Source organism: Mustela nigripes, chromosome 3 (genome assembly GCF_022355385.1).
Source record: "Mustela nigripes isolate SB6536 chromosome 3, MUSNIG.SB6536, whole genome shotgun sequence".
NCBI classification, from domain to species: Eukaryota; Metazoa; Chordata; class Mammalia; order Carnivora; family Mustelidae; genus Mustela; species Mustela nigripes.
The window spans coordinates 56,484,612-56,509,978 of NC_081559.1; the positions used below are offsets into that span (position 1 = coordinate 56,484,612).

General features: G+C 39.3%; 1 protein-coding gene across 3 annotated transcripts in view; it reads right to left on the bottom strand.

Annotated features, from left to right (window-relative positions):
• Positions 1-21,403: 21,403 nt before the first annotated feature.
• Positions 21,404-25,367, bottom strand: part of ITGB6 (integrin subunit beta 6) — a 126,304-nt gene continuing 122,340 nt past the window's right edge. For all 3 annotated transcript variants that reach the window (XM_059394054.1, XM_059394052.1, XM_059394055.1), the window contains one exon: positions 21,404-23,569. In XM_059394054.1, coding sequence (XP_059250037.1) covers positions 23,471-23,569 — 99 coding nt within the window. In that variant the 3' untranslated portion in view covers positions 21,404-23,470. The remainder of the gene's footprint in view (positions 23,570-25,367) is intronic.

Below are 25,367 nucleotides of genomic sequence, written 5' to 3' on the forward strand. Positions count from 1 at the left end.
AGGAGGAGGAGGAGGAGGAGGAGGAGGAGAAGAAGAAGAAGAAGAAGAAGAAGAAGAAGAAGGAGAAGGAGAAGGAGAAGGAGAAGGAGAAGGAGAAGGAGAAGGAGAAGGAGAAGGAGAAGGAGAAGAAGAAGAGAAGGAGAAGAGGAAGGGATCTCAAAGGATCTTTCTCGGATGCTTATTGGCTAAGATCAAACCGACATTTCTGAGTTAACAGTGTCTGCCCTAGACTGAATTACATCCTCCTCCCCCAGTTCATATGTTGAAGACCCAAACCTCTAAATTTCATGATTGTATTCGGAGATAGGGCTTTTAAGAGTTAATTACATTTAATGGAGTCTTAAAGGTAGGGTCCTAGATAGGATCAGTGGCCACATGAGGAGACAGCAAGAAGGTGACTGACCATATGAGGGCCAAGAAGAGAACCCTCATCAGAAACTTGAACTTTGCACCTTGATCTTGGACTTTATAGCCTCCAGAACTGTGAGAAATAAATTTCTCTTGTTTACACCACCCAAGGTATGGTATATTCTTATGGCAGCTCAACCAGGTGAATGCACTATTTTAACCTGGTTCCCCAGAAAGCACAACCTAGGATGAGATCCCTAGCAGGAAATGGGATTGAAGACCAGAGTGAAATAGGGAAGAAGGGAAAGCCACTGCTTTGGCCACTGCAGTAGCAACATGTGTTCAGTCCTTCAGGAGCCTCCGAAGGCCTCAGAACTGTCTGTCCTGAGGAAAAGAGGAAAGCATTTACCTATAGGTTTACCATTCCTGCTGGGCAAGCTGATTCTAGCGTTATTAACTTCTCTGCACATTTCTTAGGGAATGGTGAGCTTTAAGTGTGGTCCTATGCCTTGGCATCTAAGAGGCCCAGGGGAAGACAGCAACAGAGGTATGGCATGACTAGAGGTGAGGTGCTGTCAGATTGCCCCAGCTAGGGCAGCCTGTGCAGGGTTGGCTACTACAGAGGCAGCTGGAATAAGAGGTGAGGCAGAGAGAATGTGAGACTTTCCAGTATGGGTACTGAGTCAATAGCACATCATTAGACGTAGAAGTTAGCATCTCTGCCTGAAAACATGCAGAAAAGGGATGCCATTATCATACTGACTGTAGAGACTTTAATCATGAAGTATTTCTCCTGTGACCTCAGAAGTACATTGTGTGCTATGGGAATATATTCAAAGTAGGTGATTCAGGTCTGAGTGGGCTGGCATCAGTTACAGCTGTCAAGTGCAATCCACATGCATAACCAGGTAGCAAAGTGTAATAGTGTTGCCAATCTTTGGTGAAGGAGAGTGCAGGGAGAGTAAAAAGGGAGAGAGGTCAGGAGGAGCCAGAGTGATTATACAGGGTTAGATGTATTCAGAAAGGTCAGAGGAAGAGGCTGTGTTGGGACGGGAAGAAGCTGTGGGGAAAACAAAACAAAACAAAAACAAAACAAAAAAACCCACAGCGGTTTTAGTGAGAAATGCTTGTATAAGCAACTGTGAGTAGATTGGCCTGGCTGGGGCAAAGGGCAGCTATTGGGGCGTCCTGGCCAATGAAGTTAGTCAATGGAACATTGGGTTACCCACTGGCTGTGGGATCCAGGTGAGACTGTCACCTGCCCTGGGCTTCAGTTGTACCCTCTGTATAATGAAAAAAGGAGAAAGCCTTCCTTGACCCAAAGAGAGAATATTCCAAAGTAGCAGAGCTATGAATATGAGCAGGAGTAAAAGGGGAAACAAACCATATTTCATCTAAGAGCAATTAGTGTAATGAAGAATGGTGATGACAGCTTCCTGGCCTCCTGACACCACATTTCCTATTCAACAATTAGAAGACTCAGAAAAGAGCTAGTTTTTCATCTCTTCCTGAAGTATTGTGGCTTTGAGGTGAACATCCGTGGCAAAGAGCTCTTTTAGCCTTGGAGAAAATTATTTTTCCCCCTACCTCAGTCTTGTGTGTGTGTGTGTTACATTTATGATACATAATGTTAATCTTGTGTGTGATACATAATGGTTAAAAGAGGAGCTCTGTCACCTACCAGCAGGTTACTTAGCCTCCTTTGGCCTCAGTTTCCTTCTGTGTAAAATGCAGATGGTAACATTTGCTTTTGCTGTATAGTGTTGCTGTATTAAATAAGTACGTGCAGTGCTTAGCACAGTCTGGCATCCTGAGGGGGTTCATTTGTGGGAAGGTGGGTCCTGTTGTATTGTTGTCTTCTACCCCAGCCAGGAATGGGGTGGCTAGAGCTCTGTGCCTTCGGGCCTTTGATATCTCTCCATTGCTCAAAGTATCACTTTGAGTTAGACTTAGTTATTTGATTATATCTCTCACTTGAATGTGAGTTCTTTGGGGGACTGACTATATTTTCCTTCTCTGTGATTCTGCAGGGCAGCATAGTTCTTGGTCCTTAGTCAGTTGTCAAAAAGTTTCTGTTGAATGAATGAGTGAATGAAGGGAGGTGGGAATGAGGTTCAAAGGAGTCCTTTGAAACTTGAGAAAAACATTAGAACCTGAATTATGTTGAATGAAAACAGTGGAGAAAATTCAGGGATTTAAAATTCACTTAAGGTATGGGTTATGGTGAGGGTCAAAATTAGCCAGTATTTTTGAGCAGGAAATCAGGGAATCGGGTTCTCAGCAAGAAATGGGGAGGCTCGGATTTATAGTGAAGATCTAATGAAAGAACTATGAAGTGTGGGCAGTGTGAAAGGGATGAAACAGGATGGTGAAGACCTAGTTTCTAGCAAGTTATGGAAGCTATTATTGCTACACCTGGGATTAAAAGAACAAGGGCAGGGAGCAGTCACAGGATCCTTGTGAGAGCTATACCCGTGAGACAGGGAACACCCAATGGCACAGGATAGCAACTACTACCAAACTAAGGTTTGTCAGAGAGGACGCTCGGAGACTAGTCTGCTCTATCTTCTCCCCCACACTCTGTTCTTTTCCCATCAGAAAAACCCAGCCAGAAGTCAGTGGACAAGGGGCCAACAGAGGTCAGCTTCGCAGAGCACAGAGCAAGATAGAGAACTATGGACAGAGATTCTGGAGAGTTGAGAAAAGTTATCCAATGCAAGCACCTTCTGTCAACAAAGAATAGGGCATAATGAGTCCTTGCCCATGGGCACGAACCTTAGATTCTAGGAGAAAAAACAAATAGGTAGCCAAACAATTATAATAGGATACAATGCATATCATGATGTGAGGATGTTCCTGAAACTTGACAAGTACTTAGAAGGGCCACTCATCAAGGCTTAAAGCTCTGAGAAGGTTTCTAAGAAAGAGAGGCATCTGAACTGGCTCCTTGAATACTTAGCTGACCTCAAAAGGTACAGTTAAAAAAATGAAAATGAAAACCACCAACTGGGACAAAATGTTTGCAAATCATATAAAGAAATTGTATCTAGACCATGCAAAGAATCTTCAAACTCAATAATAAGAAAATAATCCAAGGAACAAATAGGCAAAAGATTTGAACAGACATTTCACCCAAGAAGATATTCAGATGGGAAATAAATGTATGAAATTATTTTCAAGACCATTAGGCATTAAGGAAATGCAAATTATACCACAAATGTATACTACTATACACCTCTTGAGTGGTTAAAATGGAAAAGGCTGACTATATTAAGTGTCAGCAAAGTTGAGGAGAAACTGGAACTCTTACACGCTGCTGATAGGAGTGCACAATGGTGTGATCACTTTGGAAAACACTGTCAGTCTTGAAAAGTTAAAAAACATGTAGCTACTTAGTTTCCTAGAGCTGCCGTAACAAGTACAACTGGGTGGCTTAAAACAACAGGAATTATTCTCTCACATTTTAAAATTTTTTAAATTTTTATTTTTTAAAGATTTGTTTAGTTGCGAGACCGAGAGAGAGAGAGAGAGAGAGGTGGAGGAGAGACAGAGGGAGAGGAAGAGAGAGCATCTCCAGCAGACTCCCCGCTGAATCCTGAGACAGGAGCTGGAGTCAAGAGTTGGGCACTCAACTGACTGAGCTACCTACGCACCCCTCTTTCAGAGTTTTTTAGACTGGAAGTCCAAAATCAAGGTGTTGGCAAGTTTGGTTGTTTCTTGAAGCTCTGAAGGAGAATCTCTTCCATCCTTCTTTCTGGTGGCTGCTGGTAATCCTTGTCATGCCTGGCTTGTAGCTGCATCACTGAAAAATCTACCTCCATTATCCCATTGCCTCCTTCCCTGTATATCTCTCTGTGTCTTCATAGGGACTTCTTATAAGGACATCAGTCATTAAAATTTTGGAAAATGTAAACCAATCCATGGTGACCAAAAACAGAATAGCAGTTGCCTAGAAATGGGAATGGAAATGTGAGAGAATTAGCTGAGCTATGTTCTAGACAGAAGGAATAGAGGTGAGAGTTGACATAAAGTACCTGAGGAAATTTTGTAGCAGAGAGATTGGGTATTGAGGTGGGAGGTTCTGGAAACATAGAAGCTAAAATAGCAAAGCTGAGGCTAGGTCCAAAATCACATTGAAAATATTCATGCTAAAGCCAGTAGGAAACCATTATGGGGTTTCACTGTAACCAGATTTGTGTTACATTTTAGAGAGAACATTCCTCTGTAGAATGGAGAATGGATTAGACATGAGCGTTTTATGAGGCTGAGGAGGCTGCTGCAGGAGTCTGGACAAAAAGATGGCTCATGATTGGACTAGAAAGGAGACAGCAGCAGACTGGGAGAAGTGAACACATGTTGCAAGATGTTTAAGAGGAAGAATCAACAAGATCAGGTGTATTAGATAGAGAGAGGAATTAACAAGAATGATGATCTCTTTTGTGGCATGGCCAATCTGGTGGCCTCGTCCACTGAGAAACAAGTTTGGGGAAGGAGTAGGATTTCAGTATGTGGTATTTGGAGAGACTTATGGGACATCCAGGTGGAAATATCCATGGGACAGTTTCATATATGTGTTTTAAAATCAGGAACAGGATGGGAACATAAATTTGGAGGTCATCTGTTATTGATAATTAAAGCCATGGGAATAGATGTGACTGTTGTAGACTGAGAGAGAAGAGAAGACACCTGAAAAGAATCAGAGGGAACAAGAGCATTTAAAGGACAGCTACAGAAGCAGATTGACAAGGGCTTAGGTGTCTAGAAGCTGGAGAGGAGTCTTTCAAGGAGAGAACCATCAGCAGTTTCATATACTCTGGAGAGGTCAAAGGAATCAGGACAGAAATGTGCACTGGATTTAGGGACAGGGAGTTAAGTTAGGACCTTAAGGAGAGTGCTTCTAGTGATTGATGCCACAAGATGCCTTAGTGGTTGGGGGTGACTTGGAGCAGAGCCACCCAGTGTAAACAGTTCTTTCTTTCTTCCTTTTTAAAATATTAATTAATTATTTTAAAAATTTTTATTTATTTTTAAAATTAACATATAATGTGTTATTTGCCCCAGGGGTATGGGTCTGTGAATCATCAGGCTTACACATTTCACAGCACTCACCATAGAACATACTCTCCCCAGCCACCCTATCCCTACCTACCCCCCAAAACCCTCAGTTTGTTTCGGGAGATTAAGAGTCTCTTATGGTTTGTCTCCCTCCCGATCCCATCTTTGTAAACAGTTTTTTCAAGCAGTTCATGGTTACTGGGAGAAGGAGAAATAGTTTAATGGGCTGTGGGTACATGCTTGGGGATGAGAACATACGCAGTTGTTATTATTACCATTTTGTTAGTTTTTAGGTCAGAGACTTGAGCATGTCTGAATGCTGATGGGAAGGATCCAATAGAGAGGGAGAAGTCAAAGGTATCTGCTACTGGAAATGTCAGAGTGAGGTCCCTGAGCAGGCAGAAGTTTCTGGAGCAAAGAGTAAAAGGATTCACTTTGGAAGGGAAAGCAATGCCTCCCTTTATAGCAGGAATGAAGGGAATAATGGTTGTAGACCCAGGAACGCTGAGGGTAGAGAGTCCTCTCATCCACTAGGTCCTAGTTTCTCTGTGAACTACCAGGGAATTTCATATACTGGGAATGAGGACAGAGCTGTAGTCAAAGAAAGGAGGTGAGGCTAGTTCTGATGCTCACAGAGATAGCTGCTGTGACTATGTAGTGGGAAATCTGAGCATTACTAGGGACACAGATGTGGTCAAGGACCATGAATTTATACTGGATTACGTATTTTCTTAATAATGCTCAACAGCCCAGGTACGTGCAGAGAGAAGGGGGCCACTGGGCTTCATCTTAAATGGTGTTACCCAATCGAGATGTTACATACAAGGGAGTTGAAGATTTTGACAGGAGAAAGGTTGATGCTGGTGGTGGGGGTCACACAGGACTCGGTGTCAGAGGGGCAAGTGGAAGAATGGAGTGGGGAATCCGGGGTCAGACTCTTAGTTGCAGATTCTGGTTTTATCACTCACTAGTTGTGTGATGGGTCACTTGCATGACCTCTATGTGCCTTGGTAGAGGTGCCTTTATGCACAATTAGCATAAAACTAGTCACTAGCTTCTTCAGAGATTACATGAGTTAAAACTGAAAAAGAACAATGGCCGACACATAGTAAATACTCAGCAAAGTTGTTTTTATTATGAATTATTGTTACTTAAAACAAATAAAAGATATTTTTGGGCAAAAAAGAATGATTATTAATTTCGTTTCTTGCTGGATTGAAAGAAAATCCATACCCCCATCCTTCTTTCTTCTGAGTAGCTGTCTTTTATGGGGCGTTTGTTGGGTGCCAGGCTTTGCTCGTGGTCACTCTGCCTGTGTGGGAATCTGCTCTGTGACTATGCCAAGTCATTGCACCTCACCCAGCCTCTGTTTCCTTTCTGTCAAATGGAATAATACGAGTATCCACTCCATTCATAGCCTGTGGGAACGTGCTTGGGATGAGAGCAAATGCGGTTGTTATTGTTATCATTATGTTGGATTTTAGGTGCCAGGCACAACTGAGCCTCCAGAAATGGAGCCACAGGCATTTTCCATAACATATGGAAAACACTCATAATCTGGCAAATAGTGAATCCTCGTGAAATATAATTACAATTGTTAGATAATACCCATAACACTTACATCATGGGGTAGATGTTACTGTAGTCATTATATATGGATGAGCACCTGAGGGAGTTCAAGTGACTTACTGCTAAAACCCTACCTTGAGCTGCCTGTTAACCTCATGTGATAAGCTATCTCATTAAGAGGAAACTGTACTGTGGATAAAAAGGAATGTTGGTTTATCCAAGACAGAAGTTTTCTAACCCATTTAATATCTATTTTTAGCAGCCTTCCCCCAGCCATTTATTAATGTCTTCTGGATGTGTTAGAAATATCACTGTATGTTGTGATTTAGCAACACCATGGTGTTTTAACTTATAACACACGCAGTGGCTGGAATACTAAGGGGAGAAAACAAGGGACAACCCATTGGGCTAAGGGCCAGTTTCAGAGTGAGTTAATGAACTAGTTTTTCACCTTAATCCAGGCAGCAATTTATATCAATTTAATTCAATTAACGGCTTTCCCAGTGTGTGGTATTTAGCCAGAAAGAAAGCTCCAGTCACGTGAGTGTTTCTGCTGAGTCTCTGTCTCCATTGGGTGTTCACAGGATGTCTGAAATCTGCCCTGTCAGCGCAGAGCCTAGTTTCTACATGCTCATGCTTTCTTCTGCCTTCTTTTGCCTGTAACCTTGGACAGGATGTGCAGAGGAAGCAGGCAAAGGGGCACACATCCGAAGTCAAAGGAGGAGAACCCTCCAGAGGAAATGTTCACTGAAGAGCTTTCTCAAAGCTTTGTATCTCTGTTTGTCTACCAGAGACAACCTTTGGGCTCCACCTTTCCTAGAACTTGAATGGAGAGGCTGGGGAGTGATCTATATTTATTTAACATCTATTAATCATTTTCTGGTAATTTAGATATTCTATTCCATTTAATATTCTGAAATGTATATAAGATAGTTTTTGTAATTACCAATGTTCCTTTTAAATAAAAACAATAACAAAACAGAAGGGCTGCTGCACCTTTTAATTTCATCTAAAGATTTCCCAGAAAAATCTAGACAGAATCTGTGAGTGTGTTCTCCTTTTGAAGGAGTATGTAAGGGTCTGAGAAGGAGGCAGATAGAGAACAGGGTAGAACTGATGGGTTAAAAAATCCTTCTTCTAGGGATGCCTGAGTGGCTCAGTGCGTTGAGCCTCTGCCTTTGGCTCAGGTCGAGATCTCAGGGTCCTGGGATCAAGCCCCGCATCGGGCTCTCTGCTCAACAGGGAGCCTGCTTCCTCCTCTCTCTCTCTGCCTGCCTCTCTGTCTACTTGCCATCTCTGTCTGTCAAATAAATAAATAAAATCTAAAAAAAAAAAAAAAATCCTTCTTCTATTATTCCTTAGCTGTGTTACTTTGGTCAAATTACATAATCTTGCTGAGTTTCGTCTCTATACGTGGGACAATAAAAACCTACCTTACAGGTTTATTGTAAGATGAGAAATAATGTAAGCCAAAGGCCAGTACAACTGGGCCTGCAGAAATATAGCGACAGGCATTCTGAGATAGGGAAAATGATCCTAATGAATCAGGGACAAAGAAGTTTCTGGTATGTTCATGGTAATCTTATCATGTACACTCACAGGGTTAGAGATTGTTAAGATTAATTAATTAATTAATTAATTATTTGAAAGAGAGAGGGAGAGTCGGGGTGAGGAGGGGCAAAGGGAGAGGGAGAATCTTAAGCAGTCTCTGTGCTGGCGGTGGGCTCAATCTCACAACCCTGAGATCATGACCTGGGCTGAAATCAAGTCCGATGCTTAACCAGCTGAGTCACCCAGAGGCCCCGCCATTAAGTTTTATTTCTAAGCCAATTTAAAATGCTAAACCTCAGGATAGAAAAGGAGGATAGTTGGGATTAGAGAGGAGATAGTCATGGGGTTATGAAAAGGAACTTGTAGATAGAGGGCTTCCCCGACCTTTCTTAGGTTTAACTGGTTTAAATATGAGACTTCAGTGCAGCTCTCTGAGAAGAAACTCTGTAAAGTTCAGTGAACAGAACGGTAGGAAATTGGCAAACCTGTTTGATATTGCTAGTTCTCCTGGGAGTCATCCAAGGCACACTACTTGGCTTTTCCATAGCTTACCTATTTTTCTGGGTTGAAACAGGAATCACAGTATTGTTAAATGTATGGATTTCTATAAAGGGGTAAGGAATGGGTGGCTAAATGACCAGGAACCTATGAATATAGCTTAATTTTTTTCTGCATTATGGTTATGAATCAATATATAGTTTTTTTTCAGCATAATGGCTTTATTGGCATTTTGTTACTAGAAAAAAGCAATTTATTAATATAAGGTCTGAAACCTAACTAGGACTGATGGGTTAAATAATAGTTTAAATACATTTCCTGTGAATACAGTTACAAAATTACAAAAGGACTTTTGCTGTATTTTTATTGAGATCAAATCAAAAACCAAAAAAACTGCACAAATTTAAAATGTACAATTTGAGAATTTTTGACATACCTGTATACCCATGAAACCATTATTATAATCAAGACAGTGAATGTATCTATCATCCCTACAAATTCCACTGTGATCCTTGGTAAGGCCTCTTTGCCATCCCACTTCATCCCAGACCCCTACTGATCTATCCATTTGCCTGCTGATGGATATTTGGATTGTTTCCAATTTCATGCTATTATAAATAGCATATAAATAGTTTCTATGAACATTTGTGTACAAATCCTCGTGTGGGCATATCTTTTCATTTTTCTTGGGTAAATACCTATAAGTAGAATAACTGGATGATATTGTTGTTGTATGTTTAACTTTTAAAGAAACTACCAAATTATTTTCTAGAGTGGTTGTACCATTTTACATTCTCATTAGCAGTATGTGAGAGTTTCAGTTCTTCCATACCTTCTCTCTCTCTCTCTCTCTTTTTAAAGATTTTATTTATTTATTTGACAGAGAAAGACACAGTGAGAGAGGGAATACAAGTAGAGAGAGTGGGAGAGGAAGAAGCAGGCTTCCTGCCAAGCAGGGACCCCAATGTCGGGCTTGATCCCAGGACTCTAGGATAATGACCTGAGATGAGGGAAGCTTAACCACCTAGCCATGAAGGTTCCCCTTCCATATCTTCTTATGGGTTGAATTGTAGTCTCTCCACCCTCAGTACTTGCCAATGTGACCTTATTTGTAAATAAGGTGTTTGCAGACAATCAAGTTAAGATGAGGACATTATGACCGGTGTCTTTATGAAAAGTGGACATTAGGGTACAGAGAAAGAACACGCACACAGGGAAAACATTATATGCGGAAGAAAGCAGAGACTGAGGTGATGTATCTACAAGCCAAAGAATGCCAAAGATTGGGGTGCCCAGGTGGCTCAGTAGGTTAAGCATCTACCTTCAGTGTGGGTCATGATCCCAGGATTCTGGGATGGAGCCCTGCATCCCTCCTCACCAGGGAGTCTGTTCTCCCTTGCGTCTGACTGCCGCGCCCCCTGTTTGTGCTCTTTTTCTGTCAAATAAATCAAAAAAGCTTAAAAAAATGGCAAAGATTGCCAGCAAACCACCACAACCCAGGAGAGAGGCATGGAACAGTTTCTCCCTTATAACCTCAGAAGGAGCCAACCAACTCTTGCAACACGGATTTTGGACTTCTAGCCTTCACAACTGAGACATTAAATTACAGTTGTTTAAGCCACCTAATTTGTGATACTTTTTTCTAGGAACCCTAGGAAACTAATGTCCTGGTCAACACTTGGTATGGCAGTCTTTTAATCTTTAGCCATTCTAATAGAGTATAGTAGTATTTCATTGTAGTTTAAATTTGCATTTCTTACACAGCATGCCGGCTATAGTTAATAAGTGTATGTTTTATATATTTGAAATTTGCTAAGAGTAGATCTTAAATGTTTTTGTCAAAGGAAAAAAATGAAAAGAAAAAATCTAATAGTGAGGTGATGGTTATGTTAATTAATTTGATTACACTCGTCATTTCACAATGTATATGTATATCAAAACATCATGTGCACTTTAAATAGATACAATTTTGTCAATTATACTTCAACAAAAAAGAAAAAGAAATAAATTTACTTTTCTCTAATGACTAAAGATGTTGAAGATCTTTTCATGTGCTTATTTTTAACATCCATATATCTTTTTTGGTGAAGTATCTGTTTAAATCTTATGTCCATTTAAAAATATTGATGTTTTATTATAACTGAGTTTTGTGAGTTCTTTATATATTCTGGATACAAATTTCTTATCAGATCTAATTTGCAAATTTACTCTTTCAGTCAGTAGCTTATTTTTTCCTTCTCTTAACATTGTCTTTTGAAGAGCAGAAGTTTTGAATTTTGGCAAAGTTCACTTTATCAATTTGCTCTTTTTATGGATCGTGCTTTTGAAATCTAGAAATCTTTGCCTAACCCAAGGTCACAGTGATATTCTAGGTTTTCTTCTAAATGCTTCATATTTTAAGATTTTTAGTTTTAGGTCTGTGGTTCATTTTAAATTAACATTTGTTTATACTGCGAGGTTTATTTTTTTATGCATGAATATTCAATCTTTCTAGTACATTTTTGAACAGACTATCCTTTCTCGACTAAATTGCCTTTTCACCTTAATAAAAAATGAGTTGTCTATATAGGTCTATTTCTAGACTTTTTTGTTCCATGTGTTAATTATTTATTTATATTTGTACTAGTACCTCCATATTGCTTTAATTATGGTAGTGTTATAAGTATTGAAATTAAGTATTATCAGCCTTCCAATTTTGTTCTTCATTTTCAAAGTTATTTTGGCTATTCTAGGTCTTTTGCATTCTCTTTGAATTTTGAAAATAGTTTGTTAACTTCTACAAAAATCCTGCTAGGATTTAAATTGAGATTGCATTCTATATGTAGATCAGTTTGGGGAGAATGGACATCGTAACAATGTTGAGTCTTCTGATCTATGAATAAGAAATACTTATTCATTTATTTAGATCTTTAATTTTTCTCAGCAATATTTTATAGTTTATAATGTACAGTTCTTTTACATCTTTCATCACATTTATCCCTAAGTGTTTAATATTTTTTATGCTATTGAATTTTTAAAAATTTTTATTTATTCATTGGAGAGAGAGCACAAGCAGAGAGAAGAGGGAGAAGCAGACTCTCCACTGAGCAGGGAGTCTGATGTGGGACTTGATCCCAGGACCCTGAGATCATGACCTTAGTTGAGGGCAGACACGTAACCATCTGAGCCACCCAGGCACCCTGTTGCTATTGTAAATAGCATTTAATTATTTTTCAATCTGTAATTTTTTGCCAGATATAGAAATACATTTCATTTTTTTATATATTGATCTTGTATCCTGCAACTTTACTAAACCCACTTACTAGTTCTACTAGCTATTCATAGGTTCCATAAATTTTTCTGCATAGACAATGGTGTTGTTTATGAATAAAGACAGTTTTACTTCTTCCTTTTTAATCTGAATGCTTTTTATTTTATTTCTTGGCTGATTGCACTAGTTAGATTCTCCAGTACTAGAAGTATATGTTGGATAGAAATGGTTTGAGTGAAAAACATTCAGTCTTATGCCATTAAGTATGATCTTAACTATAGGGTTTTCATAGATGTCTCTTATCAGCTTAAAGAGGTTCTCTTCTATTTTTAATTTGATGAGAGGTTTTATCAAAAATAGTTGTTGCATTTGGTCAAACACTTTTGCTGCATTTATGAGATGGTCATGATTTTCTTTGTAGTTTGTTTATATGGTGAATTATTTCACTGATTTTTGTATTTTAGATGAACTCTGCATTACTGGAATATAAACCCCATTTAGCTATGATATATTTTCCTTTTATGCATTGGATTTGACTTGCTAATATTTTGTTTAAAAACTTTTCCATCTATGTTCATGAGGAGTATTGGTTTTTAGTTTTCTTGTAATGTCTTTTGTTTTGATATTAGCTTAATGCTGGCCTCAAAGAATAATTTTTTCATTAAGCATTTGATAGAATTTATCTCTGGAGCCATCTGGGCTTGGGTTTCTCTTTGTGGGAAGGTTTTTTGTTTTGTTTTGTTTTGTTTTTAAGGGGGCAGAGGCAGAGGGAAAGGGGAAGAGAAAATCTCAGGCAGGCTCCAGGCCCAGTGCGGAGCCTGAATTCAGGCTCCATCTTACGACCCTGAGATCATCACCTGACCTGAAATCAAGAGTCAGATGCTCAACCAACTGAGCCACCCAGGCACTCCTCATTGTAGAAAGGTTTTTAATTATGCTTTCAATTTCTATAGCAGATATAGGGAAATTCAGATCATCTCTTTTTTTAACCATTTTTTTTTTTTTTTTGTCTTTAAAGGAATTTGCCCATTTCATACAGTGCTGCTGCCCCTCGGAACAATTTGTTACTTAAACTGTAACCCCTGGAGGATTTTACTAGTTGCCAAGCACATTTAGATATGGCCTTAAGAAATACTGATACTGACAACAGGTGTTGGGGAGAAGGACGATGTACGACCGTGAAGCTGGGCAGCTGGGGATGCCCGGCTCGCTCAGGGCAGAACGCCGCCCCTTCACCCTTCACCGAAGCCGGGCAGCCAGGAACGCCTGGCCCGCCCGGCCCGCCCAGGGCGGAACGCCACGGGCTTCAGGGCAGCCGAGCACCCGGGAACAGCCGGTCAGCTCAGGGTGGAACGGAAACCGCCTGCTTCCCTTTTTCGTGATCGCTCCTTTCTCTTCCCAGAAGTGCTCGTTATCAGTTAGCTGAGTCCTTTGGATGTGCTTGGTTAGCTAGAAACCTGACCCTCCTCCGTGCTGGTCTGCAAGACGTGACTAACGTGTGACCTTCATCAGTCCTTCTGTTGGCTCTTGTTTTCTATCCAATAAAAGTGAGACTGTGGAGTTGCTAGTGGCAGCAGTCCTTTTCGACTGTTGTCCCCGGCTCCCAGTCTTGTGCAGCGGACTTGTTTGTGCCTAATTCTTCTCTCGTCGCCGACTGGAAGCGGCAATACAGGTTTTCAAATTTATAGGCATAAAGTTGTTCATAACGTTTCCCTGTTTATCCATTTACTATCTGTAGACTCTACAGAAATATCACGTGTCATTCCTGAGATTGAGAACTTGTTTTTTTCTGTTTTTCTTTTCCCAGTCAATCTTGTTAAAGGTTTGCCAGTTTTATTTATCTTAAGGAAACTTTGGGTGTCATTGATTTTCTCTTTTGTTTTTTTGTATTCTATATCACTGATTTCCACTTTATTATTTCTTTTCTTCTGCTCACTTAGTTGTTTTGTTTTGTTTTGTTTTGTTTTGTCTTCTTTTTCTGGTTAAAGTAGAAGCTGAGATCATTGGTTTGTGATTTTTCTTATTTTCTAACATAGGCATTATTGCTACAAATTTACCACTATGCGTTAGTGGGCATCCCACATATTCTGATATATTATGCTTTTGTTCAGGTTAAAATACTTTCTAACTTTCATTTTGAGTTCTTCTTTGACCCATGGGTTACTTAGAAGTGTATTGTTTAGTTCCCAAATATTTGGGGATTGACCAGATATCTTTTTACTATTGATTTCTAATAAAATTCCATTATAGTCAAAGAACATACTTGGTGTGATTTGAGGTTTTCTAAATGTATTGAGATTTGTTTATGGCCTAGAGTGTGGTCTATTTTGCTAAATATTTCATGTATATTTAAAAATAATAATAATAGCTTCTGCTGCTGTTGGGTAGAATGTTCTACAACTGTCAGGTAAGCTAGGACTATGTAGAACTCACCTTGTTTGTACTCTGGGTCTCAGGTATCCTTTAATACTTGATGTCCAGTGTCTTGAAAACCATTCTTTGATGTATTCTGTTTGTTTGCTTTTGTTGGGGGAGTAAATCTGTTTCCTGTTACTCCACTTTTTGGAAGCAGAAATCACATTCATTTTTTAGGGATTTTTTAAAAAATCACATCTGCATTTGACACCCAAACTCACTTTTATGAGGAAACGGAGGAAATAAAGACTAGCATAAGGAACTCTAGAAGTCTGTACTATAACATTTTTTTCAATGCCCTATGATTCTGCTTGTTTTTTTCCCAAGGAGTATTTGTGTTGTGTGTGTGTGTGTGTGTGTGTGTGTGAGTGTGTGTGTGTGAGAATGCATTTTCTATTTATCTAGAGCATATTCCAGAACCAATGAGTAAGTGTAAAAAAACAAATCAAATCTGAGCATCCAAACTAAAATACAAAATCTTAGAAACATGTTATTAAAGTCCCTAGGCTAAAATAGCTGTATTTTAGTTGAGAAGAACACTTCAGACCTAACTTCTTATGTTATAAATGATTCTAACCTTGGGATATTAGGTTTTAACCCAATTTCATAGAAAAGATATTAGAAGGACAAGAGGCTACATTAGGCATTCTCACTGAAAAGCTTGGTTAGTGATTTCTGCACTCCAGCAGCTGTCCCACCAGGAGAGGACACGCCTGTGTCTAAAGCTTCCTATTCATTTTAGGCAGTATGAGAAAAACAATGACCAGGACTTTCCTTCACCTTTCTTTTCCTAGGCTCCATGAAGATCAGTGCTCTCCATTAGCACTATCTTTCCTCACACCATACAGTAGAAAATAGCTTCCATCGTCTTGTGACTTTTTTTTACAGAAATCACATTCCAGCCCTAATCTGGTTTTTTTCTGTTTGTGGATATCCAAATCTTCCTGAATCATGTGTTTCAAGACAGTCTCTTGGATTATTTTTACAAGGGGTTAATTCTCTCTGTGTAAGGATTTTTACTAGTTTCATTTCCAGAGTGATTTAATTTCAGCTGTGGGGATGGCACACTTCCTTTCTGTGTGTCTTATAAAGTTATGCCACGCATAACCCAGATCACCCAGACGGCATGGCCATACTTTGTACACTCTCCTACTCCCCATAATGTGATAAAATACCCTGCCTCCTGGATTTTCCCTGGTCCTTTGTCTTTAATTGTATGCCCTGAGGGGATTGTGTGACTCATCTATGTGAGCTGCAGAAAACCTGTGCATCTTTTTACTAAATCTTTCTGTGTTTTGACTTGTACTTTCTATTCAGGCAAATTCCTGTTTGTTAGTAAGAGCAATTATTTTCAAAAAAGGCTAGGCCCCAAACTGAACTGGTCTTGGCTTGTTAGTTCAAGTTTTTTAAAAAACAAAATCTGGTATTTGTCACTTGAGTTTGTTATTTGTCATAAATAGTTGTGGCCTTATTATTTCCATTAGTATTCTTGATTTTGCCTTTATGTCCTCACAACCTACCTTATTCTCCCACTCCTTTCCCCGGTTTTCCCAGTGCCTTCCTATTTCTTAGAAAAGCCTGTGGTTTGTTCTGTGGGTTGTCCCTCTGGGAAAATGGGCTAGGGAAAAAACTAAAATACATTATTATGAAATTATTCTTAGAACTGAACAATGACCTCTAAGGGGCCACAAATGTTAATTTGAGAAATGTTGCTTTAAGTGGTTTTTCCTTCATCTACTTGCATATCAAGTATCAAGTATGTCTATCCTTAGTCCCAAACCTAAGTGTCAGCACCCATAACATATGAATAAGTCTTTCCAACATTTATTTTTTTTTTTAGGGTGGTGAGAATAGAGGGAAATGGAGAGACAGAATCTTAAGCAGGCTCCACGCCCATCACAGGGCTTGATCTCACAACTGTGAAATCATGACTTGAGCCAAAATCAAGAGTCAGATGCCTAACCGACTGAGCTACGCAGCACACCCCCCCCCCCAGGTCTTTTTAACATTTAAACCTGAATTTTGTTGGCTGTATTCTTCACTATGGCACCTGGAAGACTTAAGCGACCCCTTCTGAGGTTTAAACTCACCTCTGGCATCCAAAAAATCCTCAGGGGGTGTCTTACATGCTCCTTAAGAAGCAGCTTCTTAGTGCTGCTTCTCCATGGTATCACACCCAGCCCCAAAACACAGCTCCACATTCCACTGCGTAAGCTGACGGAGCACCTGCCTTCAGGTCCAACCTGAGTCTCCCATCATCCACTATGTTCCTGGCTACTGCTTGTCTCTAGGTCTCTGCTCAACCTGCAGCCCTGGCAAGTACCTCCTCCAATGCCGCCATTCACTCCCACTAGACAGCATGATGCTCTGCCTTCTGGGTCAGTAGAGCCCATCTTCCTTGCACCATTTACAAGCAGCTCCTCTCTTCCGTGTCCCACTCTTTCCAAGGGGGCACCACAATAGAATTGCCTTGGCCCCAAGAGCTTACAGGTCAGACTTCAGTCTCTACAAAATTCTCTTAAGGGCTGGTTTAAGAAGCCATTACCACATTTACCCAGAAACATCATTCTTGTGTATAATTTAGCCCTTATTCTGAGTTCTTTAACTCATGGTATCAAAGAACTTTCTATATTTTTCTTTTTCATGTGCTTCATGGTTTTTCCTTAAAACTTGTCATAGTTTTCCAATCATATCTAAACCCCAAGCTTGGATACTCTGCTCTTTTTCTAAGAGGGAGATTATTGGAGGAACTCAGTTAATGAAAAACAACTACCATTCACAGAACATTTATTAAACAAATATGTCAAATTCTTTAATATGCTGTTCCATTTAATTCTCACAAGAACCCTAGGAAATATGGGCAATATATGCAATAATGACACAACATAGAACCAGGTTAAGGACAGGGGTGTCATCAGACTATTAGCTCTTCCCTGTGAACTTCTCAGCAGGTGATGTTAGACACATATATTCACATCATGTTACTGCCTAAATCTAAGAGTAGGATATTAAATAGTAGCTTTGTGTGCTGAGAAAGATTTTAATCTTCTCTATTTTTCTTCTCCAATTCCATCTTCTTAGTAAAAAAGTGTCTAAAATCTGACACATTTCTTGAAATCAGTGAAATAGACATTTAATACACTGAAACTATGCAAAATACACATAACAGCTAGTCTACTTATTTTAATTTTTATGATCCCAATGCAGTGTTTATACTATTATGATCTCTGTGCCTCAATTTCCTCATCTAAATGATGGGAGGTACTAATAATACCATACCATAAGGTAAAATGGGAGGTACTAATAATACCATACCATCTGAATAAGTTAGCATATATAAAGCACTCGGAACGGTATGTGTTATCAATTTTTATTAACAATGCAAGCTATTTAATGATAGTAAGACACATCTGTTAAAATAAGAAACAATAGATACATTTATTAAGTAGTAATAGATATAAATAAATAATAAGTAATAGATTCAAATAAATCTAAGAAGATCTACCTATTAAAATAAGAAATATGTGTGTTTGCATTTATGTATGTTCATACATATAGGTGTATATATATCTATATATAGCAAGATATACAAACAGATAAAAATTGTTTAATAGGTAGTTTTTAAAAATAAGACACACACACGTGCGCGCACGCACGCACACACACATACAGTAGGTATAGCAAAGCCTACGCAGGATGAAAAAATTGACCTAGTGACTTTCTCCCCAGTTATTGACAAACAATAGAGTTTCATGATGTATCATCTTTAGATGTTGACCTGAAGCAGGATTAGCTGTTTTGCAAGGACTGTGAATGTAAATACATTTTAAGCTGAAAAAACAAAACAATTTAAGCAGTAAATTTCCTCATAAAACACACACCTAGAGATTGTGAAGGTCAGACTGAAATTTCAAACTGAACTAGACTCTCCATGAGATTTGTTAATGACACGGAAGAGCAGCTTTGGGCCCAATCTGTGCCCTCCTGTGCCCAGTGCCTCTCCCAGGGCCTACCTCCGGGACAGGTTATAGGACAAAAACTCCTGGCATACATCCCCTGTTGCTCTCTCTTTGCTGGTTGTGCAGCCAAATGGGAGAGAACAGAGGATGAAGTTTTGATTCACACTTGGATATCTCCAAGGCACAGGGAGATTTAACACAAGCATTTAACCCTGTGGTGGTCCACGAACCGAAGGAATTAATGCCTTGACCCAAGCTGTGGGCCTAGGTGGCTGCTGCCCCACCCCCTGTCTGCAGGAGCCTCATCCAGAACTTCGCTCATCTATTACGAGAGTAGCCAAGCCCAACTGACCTTTAAAAGAGCCACTGTGAAATCCTGAACTTAAGGTTCCTTGCTTCTCAGTTGTGCTGACTTGAGTCTGCTGCAACAAAATAAAATTTAATAGAAGGGAAAATTTCTATTTATCACATTTCATTCAATCCCTGTTTTTCATTCCCTCTGAATAAGGAGTTTTGTTTTTTTTTTTTTTCTCATTTAGATTTCCATGAAACGAAGATGACAAAAATTGTTATGAGTCACTAACATTTAAATAAATTTACTCTTTTGATAGGTCAGCTTTCTCCTATGGTTAAAGAATGTGATTGGTAGGAGAGCTTTCTCTGGTACTGGAAGTACCTACAGGACTGTGTGTAAAGAGGTGAAGGAGAGAACAAATCTGAAGACCCTGGGTTGCTTTGGGGGTTGCCATTTGCCATTTGGGGGGTTTCACAGGGTGTTTCAGGGCATGATGTGTTCTGTGTTGAAGAGTCTTAAAGGGGAGACATGAACCAGATTAAAACATGTGGACTCTCAGCCAAAACCCCCCTGGAGCTGGGTCTTCTGCTGGGAAACCCCACAGGCTGCCTTAGTCAGGGGAACAGCAGGCTCACAAAAATGAGTATTTTCAAAATGAACAACTGATCACCCCCATTCCCATATGTCTTATTTTCAACATCACCCATACATAAATGCTACCCCAAAGACTTTTTCTTCCCACTTCCCAAATTTTCTAGTCTTTCCTGGCTTTCCCCCAAGCCCACCCAAGAAAACTTTTTGTTTCTTTCCTCTCCTTTCCTAGGCTCAGTGTCTTAATGTTCAGAGTGACTTAACCTTGCATTCTTCTTTTAAAACTTCTGTTTTATTACCTAGATCCAGCAGGCACTCTGGACTTGGGCACAGGAGTTGCTGTGGTTCCCCAATACTTGGGGAATTAGGGGAAAGATGGGGCTTTACTATTAAGGGAACTGTATAAGTTGGTGCTGGGGTGACTATCAGCTTAAACCTGGGGGATAGGTGGGGACAAGTGGATCTGGGATGTGCATACCGATATTGGATATTCATTTGTTTACTGTCCTCTACTTTCCCCTACCAAAAAGTGCAGGAACTGCTTATTTTGTTCATTTCTGTATCCATAATAATAAGCACTCAATAATACTGCCTGAACGAATTTAGTGAGCATCTACTATGGTATAGATGCTGGAAGATACAGGCAGGGCCAACATGTTGCAGATGGAAAAACTAAGGTGAAAAGTAATTTTCTCAGGGCTATTCAAAATGGGAACAGTTTCTGGATTTCCAGATATCCCCAGCTTTTGTCAACAACACAGAGTTTGTTTTGGAGTATAAGTACTCTTTTTTTTTAATGATTTTATTTATTTATTTATTTGATAGACAAGAGATCACAAGTAGGCAGAGAGGCAGGAAGAGAGGGAGGGAAGAAGCAGGCTCCCTGCTGAGCAGAGCGCCCCCCCCCCAATGTGGGGCTCAATCCCAGGACCCTGGGATCATGACCAGAGCCAAAGGGGCTTTAAAGCCAAGTTAAAGCCAAGTGGGCTTTAACTCACTGAGCCACCCAGGCGCTCCTGGAGTATGAGTGCTCTTGACTTGATGTTCCCTACCCTTTTTTAAGGAAAGAGATTTTCTAAGAAAAGGCCTTCTTCTAGGCTGGCTTCTTGTGTAAGCCCTGGATTCTCTCTGCTTAGTTTTGAGAAAAGGAGCATGGCATCATGGAATCTACCAAATGGATGCCCAGAAAAGTAGCACTATGTACCCGTATTGGTTTGCTCGGGCTGCCATAGCAAAGTATCACAGAGTGGAGGGCTCACACAACAGAAATGCATTTTCTCACAATTCTGGAGGCCAGAAGGCCCAGATTAAGGTGTTGGCAGGGTTATTGCTTCCAAGGCCTTTCTCTTTGGTTTGTAGATGGCCTTACTCTCCCTGTGTCATTACATGGTTGTCCCTTTGTGCACATTTGTGTCCTAATCTCTTCTTCTTATAAAGACACCAATCATGTTGGACCAGGACCCAACCTAATGACCTCATTTTAACTTAATTGCCTTTTAAAAGACCTTTTCTCCTAAGGCAATCATATTCTGAGGTACTGAGATTTAGGACTTCCATATACAAGTTTTAGAATAGGGACCACAATTCGGCCCATAACACTAATACTGATTTTACAAAATGTAGGATAATGTCCAGGCCTCTTTAAAAAAAAAAAAAAAAAAAAAAAACCTCGTGATGTGGGTATTGTAACTGTGCAGCAAACTGCAGCCAGTTCCTTGCTGTCTGCTGCCTTTGGTAGCTGCCTCTTTCCATTCTTTCCCTTGGCCCCAGAATGAGACAAGCAGGTAGTCAGAGTAGGTCACACAGGGATCTGGAAATCCAAGAAGAGGGTTTTGTACCAAGTAAATAAAAGGAATTATCATCCATCTAAGGTTCATTGTTTAAATTACCATGTTTATTTATGTCAACACATAATACAATAAAACAACTTACAAAAAAACCATTTATCTTCATGTAATATAACTCTTCAGTGAACAGAAGTACTACTGTTAATGTTTTGGCCTTTTCAAGGTCCAGCCTTGGGTCAAAACAGTATTCAGAGAAATAGCAGATTCTTCTCTACCTTCCCCAATATACACACAAAAGAAACTCATATTTTCTAGAATCCCATTCTAGTAATAATAAAAAAATGTCACATGTAGAGGTGAATACCATTGTTGCATCATCACTGTTGCAACATCTTTGTTGCTGTAGATTTTCCCCAGACCCCGGGCTTCAGTCAGGAACACGGCGGGTACATCTGCCCTTCAGGTATCCAAGGTGATTGCTTAGTAATTCTTTTAGTGTAGCTGTGTATTCCTCAAGTGTCTGATTTACCTGAGTTATTCAGAAACTAGAAAAGAAATAAGACTCCAAGTGATCAGATGTGTACAGATCTATATGGTAGAATTGAGGAAACATCATAGATTATCTTTGTCAATTCAGTGGAACATCTGAAACTTCCATTCATAATGAAACTTCCATTCATAATGAACTATTCATTTAGTAAAAGATTTCACAGTCAGTTTACTCAAAGATAATAAACACTGCACCAAAATACAAGACCTCACCTCTGCTCCAGTAGTTTGAATGCTATCTTCATCTCAGGACATTTTCAAACAAATGATAGTTATTGCTTAACTAACCAAATATTTCCATCATTTCATGGAAAAAGAGTTAGCCTCATACTGTGGAAAGAAGAAATACCTTGGAGCTGGAAGATCTAGATTCTGGACCAATTTTTCTACTCACTCTCTGAGGCTTAGCTTCCTTATCAAATAAGATGACAGTGCTCTGTGAAGCAGTACTAATAGGAAATAATATTCTATGGAGTCCATATCCTCAATCAACCTATGGATCCCTAATTATCCAAATGGAGTTTTCAAGTAAAATCATACTTTAAAGTAAGTACAAGATGCATAGTCACCATGTGCAGCTGAAATGTGCAAGTTAGGTTGTATAAATGGAAACGAATATGGATAGAAAGCCTGTTAGTCATGAGAGACTGTACTCTTGATGTGTTTTCTTTAAAGCCATTTAAAGTGTTATTCTCTTCCATGTTCATTTTGCATTATTGGAGCTCCTTTTGATTATCTAACCATTTAAAGTAAATTTGAATAAGAAATTAAAACTTTCATATGACATCTCCAGGGCATAGATGACTATAAAACTAAGTAAAAATGGATTGAGAAATATGGGACAAGTAGTGGTTTGAAAACTCAGGATCAGAAGGGAAACTGAGTGTAGAAATTTATTCTTCAGGTAATTAGAAATAATCTAATTAATAAACTATTTTGGTTTTACTGATTTTTTTTTTTTTTTACTTTCTAACTTATAAACTACTTCTTCTTCTAAAATATTTATTTTTGTGTGTACCTGACTTTTGGATACATGCAAATCCACAGAAATTATTAACACTTATTACATTTGGGACATTAGAAGAATTGCATCCTCTCTATTGAAGTAAAAGTCAGCATCTCATTTTTCATAGATTTTTAGAAGAATCCACCTTTAGGAAAGGGCATACTTACTAAAAGTTTACAATTAATTCACAAGTGCGATTATTTAATATGAGCATATGGACTTTGTGACTTTGCTGACACAAAGACTTCAGGTAGCTATATTCCTGAAACAAATGAGATTCTAATTTCAAACATTTTTCAAATGCAAATAAGGCCCCCCTGTCTCATTTTGATGATTTTTTGAGACATTAATGCACCAGAGTTAGTATTCCTCAATGATCCCCAAAGTCACCCCTTCGCTAAGGATATTTCTCTTCCTGATTATTTTGAACCTGCCAACACAGTCTCTAACCTTCATACAGACAATGACTGATCTCCAAATGACCTATTATTATCTTAAACCAACCTCGTTTTGAAGCAACAAAAAAAAAAGAAAAATTAAATAGTGCATTAACATTTCATATCAGTGAAGCAGACTTTTTTCATGCATGAAGTAGTTCTATCCATCTGTGGAAAGGTCCATCTTTTGTTTTTCCCTGTGTTTATAAGTTACATTTTTAAAGGTACTGGTGGAGCCTCTGTATAATGGATTGGTTCCCTAAAACAAAAAACAAACAAAAAAAAAGAAGTTCAAATGAAAGTATGTTATTACATGATTTTAATATATTTAAATAATTTCATTGTCCATTATGAACTAGAAGAAGAGAGTCAGGCTCCAGTTTGGAAGCCATTTGAATAAATTTGATCAATCATACTCTTAGCATTTTAAGAGTCTCATGCTCTACCGACTCAGCTAGCCAGGCCTCTTAGCATTTTAAAATTTATGCTTCTACATTTAAATTTTTAATATGCAGGACCAGTGCCTTATATGTATTGTAAAAATCCTACTCTATTTGAAAACACACTAATTTATGGATAGAAACTAAGACTGGCTGTTTGGTTCACTATGGTTTTACCAGAATTGAAAGAAGTGTCTAGCCAACAGCAAACACTCAATATTTATTGAATAAATAGAATGAATCAATAGGTGGCCCCAAAATGAAATATAAATTGAAAAAAAAGTAAAAAACGGGAGAAGTGAACTTGTAGAAGCATACAAGGGTGAATGACACGGTGTCTGCCTTTAAGAGATGTGTTGTTGGTGGGAGGTATCACACAAGGGCACTGATAATCTTGCTAAAATGAGATTAAAATTCAGGAGAAATATCTAGTTGCTTGGAGGAGCAAGGAAAGATCCCCAGGACAGTGTACGCCTGCTCTAGATGGTAAAAGAATTTGGTGGCATAAGCTTACTAGAGAATAACAGTGTGTGAAACACAGTCACGAGGCACTAGCGTGTGGAACTTGGGGCTCAGGAAGATGTGCAGGCCCCAAGATAGCTTGGGCAAGATGGCTTTGGCTTTGGGGCAGTGCAGAGGATTTGTGCCAATCTCTGGACAATTCAGCTGTGCTTCTTGTGTTGTAGATGTGTTTCTAGGAGCCATCACCAAGACAAGCAGGCCTGAGTCTCGGGTGTTTAACGAAACGCCAAGCTTGATCCTCCAGTTTCTCTCCTTTGGTTAAATTGCTCCAGGCAGGCTCAAGATGTCCGGGTAAAGTACAGTTTCTTCTCTCCCACTTTCCAAGGTTGACCACACAGAGGTGGATGTCAGACGGCCTGGGTTCAAACCCAGCGCCACCACATGACCTCACTTAAGCAATGCTGAGTGGTGGTGTCCTCACCCACAGGAGGCATTACCAAAGTGCCCAACCTCATCCATGAAATAGCATACTTTAGCACAGACCCTGGCACATATCGAGTGCTCAGTAAATGTTGCTTCTTCTTATTAGTTCTGATTTATACTTCTCCTTCGCATTTGGAATTTCCTCTTTTCTAAGTTTTGGATGGGGTTAGAAAGATACTCTCCCTGGAGCTTTTACATTTAACATTCCCAAGCCCATTTCTACTTGTGTATGAAGTCTGGGTACCACCAATCCCCTTCCAAATTACTAAATCTTGTATTTGGTCACTTTAACCCATGAATTGTAGAGATGGCAGTAAGTTCTAGACATAGACTTCAAAAACAACAATTGTATTTGCTTTCCAAGTACATTTCTCTTAGTTCTTGGAAGAACTGAATAAAATTGAAAAACATTCCCAGGCATCTCCCCACTTGTCACCTTTGGATCTGCCTCAGTGTCTTTATTGTGAGGAGGAATCACTCTTGCATTTGCTTCTATGTTGTCCAGAGCCAGTGGCCTGACCTCTGACTGAGTAACATGTTACCTTTGTTCTTGTGCCTTCAGGGAGAGATACTATCTCAGTAATGAGGGTAAACAGAAAAGAGGTTCCTTAGTGGTGAATAATGAGTGAAGGCCAAGTCACCATACTTCTTCCACTCCTGAAGTCAACCTAG